Source organism: Corapipo altera, unplaced genomic scaffold, assembly GCF_003945725.1.
Source record: "Corapipo altera isolate COAL_440 unplaced genomic scaffold, ASM394572v1 306, whole genome shotgun sequence".
In the NCBI taxonomy this organism is placed as follows: domain Eukaryota; kingdom Metazoa; phylum Chordata; class Aves; order Passeriformes; family Pipridae; genus Corapipo; species Corapipo altera.
Window position 1 is genome coordinate 15,085 of NW_020885128.1, and position 7,172 is coordinate 22,256.

General features: G+C 56.3%; 1 protein-coding gene across 3 annotated transcripts in view; it reads right to left on the bottom strand.

Moving 5' to 3' along the window:
* ATF7 (activating transcription factor 7) overlaps positions 1–7,172 on the bottom strand; it is a 58,340-nt gene that overhangs the window by 10,496 nt on the left and 40,672 nt on the right. For all 3 annotated transcript variants that reach the window (XM_027670017.1, XM_027670018.1, XM_027670019.1), the window contains exons 4-6: positions 5,408–5,526; positions 2,732–2,866; positions 2,108–2,265 (exon numbers count right to left, since the gene is read on the bottom strand). In XM_027670017.1, coding sequence (XP_027525818.1) covers positions 2,108–2,265; positions 2,732–2,866; positions 5,408–5,526 — 412 coding nt within the window. The remainder of the gene's footprint in view (positions 1–2,107; positions 2,266–2,731; positions 2,867–5,407; positions 5,527–7,172) is intronic.

Genomic DNA, 7,172 nt, shown 5'->3' on the forward strand with positions numbered 1-7,172 from the left:
GTGGCAGTGATGTCCCATGGCCCTGCACACTCATGGCAGTGTCACACGGCCTGCTCAGGGCTGACAGGGACACATGGATGTGCCCCGGGCACACCCCAGCTGCCCAAAACACCGTGGTTGCCAAAGCCCTGAGCCACGATGGCCACCTGAACAGAGAGAAAAACACATCCAAGGGCTGCTGGAACTGCTCCTCCTGGGCTGAGCCTGGCACTGCCCGGGCAGCTGCTCCTGCCTACAGGGAACCTCCTGGTCTGTCCACTGCTGAGCTTCCACCAGGGGGTTTTGTAAGGATTCAGCTTCCCATTAACAAGCACTTCTGACTCCAGAGAAAACCCCCTAAATACAGGGTGGATGCTGGGCTGGCTTGTGCTTACATGGGGAGATGGGAATCAGGAGATGGGACATCCCTGCTTGCTGCAGGCTGGGGAGGAGGGAATTGTGCTGGAGCCTAATTGTGACCAATTAAAAATACCAGGAACTATTTCTATTGTAGATCCTTCTGCAGTGAAAGGCAGGGATACACCCCACCCAGGGACGTTCCCCGTGCCTCCATCCCACCACAAACCCCACTGTGCTCCAGCTCCAACTGTTCGGACTCAGCCTTTCCACGAGAGCAGAGGAAGAGCCAGAGCTGCTCCAGATGATGGGGAGAGGAAGGAAACCATCCCTGCCACAGGGGCTGATCTCCTGCTCCTCCTCCTCCTCCAGCCATGTCAGTGCTGTGGGGAACCAAGTGGAGGCAGAGCCGAGCTGGGAGCCCGGCCTTGCGGGAGGGAGAGTAAAATAAATCTGCTGCTGCCTCCTCCGCCAAGCCCGGGGAAGGGGCTGGAGGAGGCCGGGCTGCCTGGGATCCTGGGAGGAGGCTGTGCTGGCACGGTGGGAGGAGCAGGGGACGGTGGGAGGAGCAGGGGACGTGGGTCAGAGGGGGAAGTTCATCCTGCCAATAACTCAGGCTGGAATTTTTAAGGCTGCCTTGGGAACGCGAGCGCTCGACTCTCAGTCATTTCTATTGGGCATCCCAAATCCTCCAGGCTGCTTTGGAAATCCCAGCCCAACCAGGCGAGTTACAGGGAGGTCACAGCCTCCCCTCCATCTCTGTCACGCTGACACCAGCCCCACCACCTTGGCAGTGGCCCTAATGAAGGGACCCTTGTTACCACTGCAGCCCCACCTCTCTGTCTCCAGGTGGGATCTGGGCTGCAAAGAGCACAGCAAATCATACTAAAGCCTAAGCTACTGGACACAGCTCCAAACAGCCCCAGAGTCTCAGCCTGGCCTGCAGAAGGGCTTACAGTGTCCTGTAGCTACCCCCAGGACAACCACTTAACCCCTTCATGCCTCAAGACAGCATTTAAAATTTTCCACCAGGCCATCTGGATTGATGGTGCCAGAGGGTCAAAGGCAAACACACATAAAACCATGAAATGACAGCCCCAAAAATACAAAGTGGGCTGGTTAACACAGGGAGCCAGCCCTGACCAGGGGTGTGACCAGGGAGGAGAAGCAGGAGCATCCAGGGCCACGGAGCAGGAGCATCCTGACACCAAACAGACAGGGGGCTAAACATGCATCTCCCAGGGGCTCAGCAATGTGCTCCCTCCATCCTCAGGCTCCTTCCTTTATGTGCAGGGCCGGAGGAGCCGGAGCCTCCATCCTGGTTGTTTCAGGGCAAACAGAAGCAGGTCGTTGGCTGTGCCGAAGCAAACAGCCCCCCCAGGGCAGGGTTGGCTGGGCACAAGAGGTGACACTCGAGAGGCAACAGCTGTCTGGGAAAATCCCTGAGCCGTTACAGCTCAGACAAGTTACAGCTCAGACAATTCCGCAGCGCCGGCTCTGCCCGCGCCCGGTGCCGACAGCCAGCACCGTGTCGGCGTGTTTGTGTTCAGGGAGTGTTTTCATCTCTCCCCACAGTGAGTTTTGCCTCATCTCGTTACTCCAGCACAATTAGTTCCCGTTTCCTGCACTCCCATCCCATCCTGCTGCTGCAGGCAGTGCCCAGTGAGGCCCTTATGCCCACGCAGCTGCAGCGGGGCCGGCGGCACCTCCGTGGGTCTGGCACTCAGGGAACTCATCCAGGGGGTAATTCCTGCCCCTGCTCCGTACTCACCCCAGCTGTCTGTTGGAGGGGGGGGCCTGGGTGATGACGGAGGTGGGGGATGGCAATGTGGGGTGCAGGGGGTCGTAGCCCAGGTGCAGGGGCAGCGAGCCGGGGCGCACGATGGTGGGAGTGGGCGTGGAGAGGATGACAGGCTTGGAGGGGATCTCCTGGAAGGGAAAACAGAAAACAGGGGACCTGCTGTTAATTACCAGTTAATTACCACAGGGCTGACTCTTCCTCTTGAGGGAAAATTCAGGCACTTTTCTCACAGAACCCCGGGGATGGAGGGGAGCAGCTCTCCCAAAGACACACCTATCTGGTGTCAGTGCAGGGAGTGGGGCACAGGAATTTACACTCCAGATAATCCCCCTCTCCGAATCCCCACCTTATTCAGGTGGTGAAAGTGTCACCTGGACCAACCTGCTCCAAATCCCCACCCCCCAGGACACAGGGAAGAGCAAGGCTTTGTGCATCAGCCAAACCCACCGGAGGCTGCATTTTAGTGAACCACTTCTGTCTCAAAAGGAGGGAAATCAGGCCTCAAAGAGCACAAATCAGGCCTGGGCAGCCATGGGGAGAAACAGCTTCCCACCTGGAAAAGGGGCACCACCACCTTGTGCCGGGGAGCCTCACCTTCTCCTTGTGCTGGGGTGACCGTGGGTGGGACACGGGGCTGTCTGGGGGGGACGAGTCCACCTCCACCGGCTCCTCCTCCTTGATCTTGATCTCGGGGGTGGAGGGCAGGGACATGTCCAGGGCTCCGGCGCTCTGCGGGAAAAGCAGCCACGGATTGAAAGGACAATTAGCTCATATTGTTTGCGAAACATTCGGCTGCTCCCAGAGGAAGAGCTCCAGCTCCGAGCTCTTGCCAAATTATTATTATTTATTTGTAGTGGAGCAGCATCTGGGAGCCCGAGGCGGGAGAGCGGTGCTGCGCCGGCCCCGGCCAAACAGAGACAGAGGCCCAGGAACGACAGTCAGCCCCAGATGGCACCAGTTTGTGGGTTCTCAGTAACACACATGAGTTTTCCATGGTTTTTTTTTACATTTTCTTTTTTTAATAAAAGGGCTCTGCTAAGGAGGACAGGTACCAAAGCCAAATGCCTGCGAGTTACAGGAGGCACTTTCATTCACACAAGAGCTGTAAAGCATTGTATAAATCAGCCTGAATTATTTTATTACCCGATTATCAAAAGCAAACAAAGAGCCATGCAAGTTATTAAATATCTATGAGCGCCCCATTAAAATAAAACCCAACCATATGCCTGAACCTGGCGACTTGCCACCACCCTGGGATCCAGCAGCGCCATGTTCCCCAGTTGAACCAGTTAACGACTTGCTGGGGCTGCAGGGTGGCAACAAGGTGGGGAGACAGCTAAACTGAGCTAAACCTGTCCCCTTCCAAGAAGTGGAGGGAGAGAAGAGCCGGGAGAAGATGGTGCAGGGAGCGGCCGAGGAGCGAGACACGGATGGCAGGATGCGGCACCAAATCACCCGGTCCCTCCTCCTGGCCAGGCAGGAGAAACTGTCCCTAAATCAGCCCTGACAGCTGTTTGTCCAGCCTGTTCTCCCTCCCTTCACCATCCATCCCCACGCTCCCCTTTGCTGGCTGAAAGTCCATCCTGGCATCTCCCCTAAACCCCCTCCTGCCGCGCCGTGAGTCCTCTCAGGGGAGGGAAAACTGCAGCAAAAGGGTAAATCCAGGCACCTAGGGATGGTTGAGAGCAGGATGAGGCTCCAGCCCCTCTGCTTGGGGGTGTTTTAGAGCAGGATGAGGCTCCAGCCCCTCTGCCCTTCCCAGATTTCCTGGGGGCTTTGCTTGCGGTAGGTGCAGTAACCATTTACCTGCCCTCTTCACGCAGAGATGTTGCTCTGGGAATCACAAAGGAGCAGGGATTAACATGCAGGGAAGTTTCAAACCACTTAAAGTGCCTCCAGGGAAGCTCCTGCTGTGCCTGTGTTTTTAATTAACGTGCTGGTGCGAGACCACCCTTGGAACTGGAGGACAAACACAACTGGATGCTGGAAGCACCTCAGAACCACAGCTCCGGCCAGGTCCAGGCAGTGACCAGCCAGCTGGGCACAGGACCTGCCTGGGCAGGGGGGTTTTGAAGGGATGATGCCTCCTGTAACGCCCGACACCACCCCAAGCTTCACGAGCCCCCTCCGCGGCTGCCGCAGGAATATTTAGACTGCAGCCATCCTAAAGCAAAACCCAGGAGAGCAGCCCTGGGCCGGAGAGGCGGCTGGGAGGCCGCAGAGCCCAGGAGCTGGGTGGTCTCCCTGCCCAGACCCGGCTGCTTCGGCATTTCCATGTGAAACCCCAGCGGCGGCTCCTTCTCCCGGCGCTGCCAGAACAAAGGGCAGGAGCTGGGAGCGGGGAGCAGCCCCGCCGCATACCAATGAGAGAGATCAATTTCGGTTTAAAGAGCCTGTTATTGGGGGAGCGGGTGGAAGCCAGGTTTCAGTTTTAATTCTGAATTCCTCCGTTCCCCATCTCGGGAAGATTTACGCGGCTCCGCTCCCGCAGTTTATTTCCGAGCAGCGCCGCTGACTGCGAGCGTATGTACGGACATACATCAATTTAGTAAATGTATGTGCCAGGCTGAGAGCCCAGCACGCATCTGCTGCTCCTCGAATCCGGCAACGGGAGGAGGGGAGGGGGGAAAATGTCCTTAATTAGCTGCTTTCTGATGAGATCCCGTTGTCCTTCAGACCCTCGCGCTCCCGAGGCTGCAGGGGCAGCCTGGATCGATGGCGCTTTGCAGAGGGAGCTCTTTGTTAGGAAAAGCTTCCCTCCTCCACAGAGCCCCTCTCCCTCTGTTTCCACGTACCAGACACCCTGGAAATGCCAAAGGCACCGGCCAGGCCTGGTCCCTTCCCTGTGACTGCACCTTAGAGGCACCAACATTTCAGATCTCGACCCCCAAGGAGGCTCTGAATGAGATTTTGCTGAGATCTCGTCGTGACCTTCCCTGCAGCTCCTTCCCAAAGCGTGAGGCATTTTGGGTACTACCCCCCCCCCCCTTTTTTTTTCCTCTTTCTTTTTTTGAAGTGAAAAGCCAAAGGAATAATAAACCATTAAATCCCTTCTCCACAGGGCTCGGATCGCAGGATAACCAGCCAAAGTCATCCGAGTTACAAAAATAAAGCCCCCCACATGGCAGCAAATTAAACCTGAGAGCAACTCAGCTACCCGAGGGCATGTGCCTTTCATCAGAGCAGCCCCTGTCCCCCCAGTCCCCCGTGGCCCTCCCCTCCAGTTTGCTCCCAGCACAGTTTTATGGCACTGTGGCCTTCGTCTCTTGCCTTTTTCTCATCATCCTCAGCAGCTTTCTTGAACTCGTGCTCGAAGGAACTCGCCAGCTCATTGAAGAGTCCCACCTCCTCACAGTTCTTCAGGAACCGAGTCGGGGTCGGAGTCTGATCTGGTTTGGGTTAGAACACCAAGAATTGGGTCAAACAGAGACCAGAAATGCGTTTCACCCACCTGGGTCCTTCCCTGGGGAGCCCTGGGGAACGTGGCCTCTGTTCTGTGGAAGTCTGGGTGCTCTGTCACTGAGGTGCATGTCACCTTCTGAAAGCAAGTGACAATTCAGAACAGGACAATCATTTCTCGTTGGTTTTGTTTCTCTGGTGTTTAAAGAAATAATCACTGGAGTGAGAGGGACTGCAGGGATTTCTGTGAATTCCGGGCTGTGGGTTGTGTCCTGGCCCTCCCACGCTGAGGTTTTGCTCATCCTCAGCTGGAAAAGGAGGGAAAAGTCAGGGGGGTTTGATCTCCCTGAAACACCAGATTTTAAAAACATGGAGTGGTGAGAGGGTAAAGCAGCTGATGGGAGCAACTCCACGGCCTGGGCAGAGTCCTCACAACCACCACTGTCCACAGCCATCCCTCCGGGGCTGTTCTCCACCACATTAACACGTTGAGTCATGATCTCTCTGGCCATCACCCAGGCCATAAAAGCAGAAGGAAAACTCTCTGTTTTCAGCCAGCCTCCCATTCCTGAGTGCCGGCAGGTCAGGAGTCCTGGAGCCTTGCACGTCACACCCAAAGGACCCATCCAGCAGAAAACCACCAGGATTTTCATGCACAAAGGGGATCCCTGGGATAGTCTGGCCTGACCTGCATTAAACACCAGCTGCCTGGTGCTCCCAGTTCCAGCACAGCACCTGAAGTGTCTGTGGAAGACGTGCCCCATGATTCCACACCGGGCAGGGTGGAGCCTCCTGCATCCTTTGGGAAGGGACTCCAGCAATTCCTCGCCTTGCTGCTGCAGAGCCACACTTCATTTCCAGCCTGACTCCAAACCCTCCCCGCTGGGTTTGTCACTAAAGCAAAGGCCCCCTTTGGGCACCTTTCTCTTCCCCCCAGGTCCCAATTCATAAACCCAGGAACTTTGTCAACTAAAGCTCTCGGCAGGAGGTTGTTTTTGCAGGGATTTATCAGCTCCCAGGGCTCTTTTCAGACCATTCCCTGTTTAGCAATGTCCTCCTGAGCTGCACACGCCAGCTCAGGGCACAGATCTCCAGCAGTTTCTACGGAGTACAAACAAAGCCGTGGAACCTCTCTGGTCCTGCCCTTCCCCAATCCGTACCTCAGGAATTGCAGCAGCTCCTGTCTCACCCCACAAGTTCCCATATAAATGACTCTCCTGCTGCCAGCTGTAACCAGCCCAGAGAACAATTCTTTACGACCCTCCTTAGCTCAGCCACGGCGCCTCAGCCAGACACGCACCGGGTCCTGCTCCTGCCACACGGCTGCTGCCCTGGGCTCGGCACAGAGGGAGGGAGCAAGAAAACCCAGAGACAAAATGGTGGCTTAAAAAACCCCCAGGACAGAAGGAATGTCAGGCAATAACGGCCTGGATCTCACTGCTCCAAGGCAGCAGGGTTTATAGCCCTCACACCCCCTCCAGCAGCTCCAGCAGCAGGGAGAGCCTGTGTTAGACAGGCTGGTTCTGCCCTGGCCATGGCTAAACTGGTTTGGGGAAGGTTTAGCTGGTCCTGCCCTGGCCATGGGTAAATCAGTTTTGAGGGGGTTCAGCTGGTCCTGCCCTGGCCATGGCTAAAT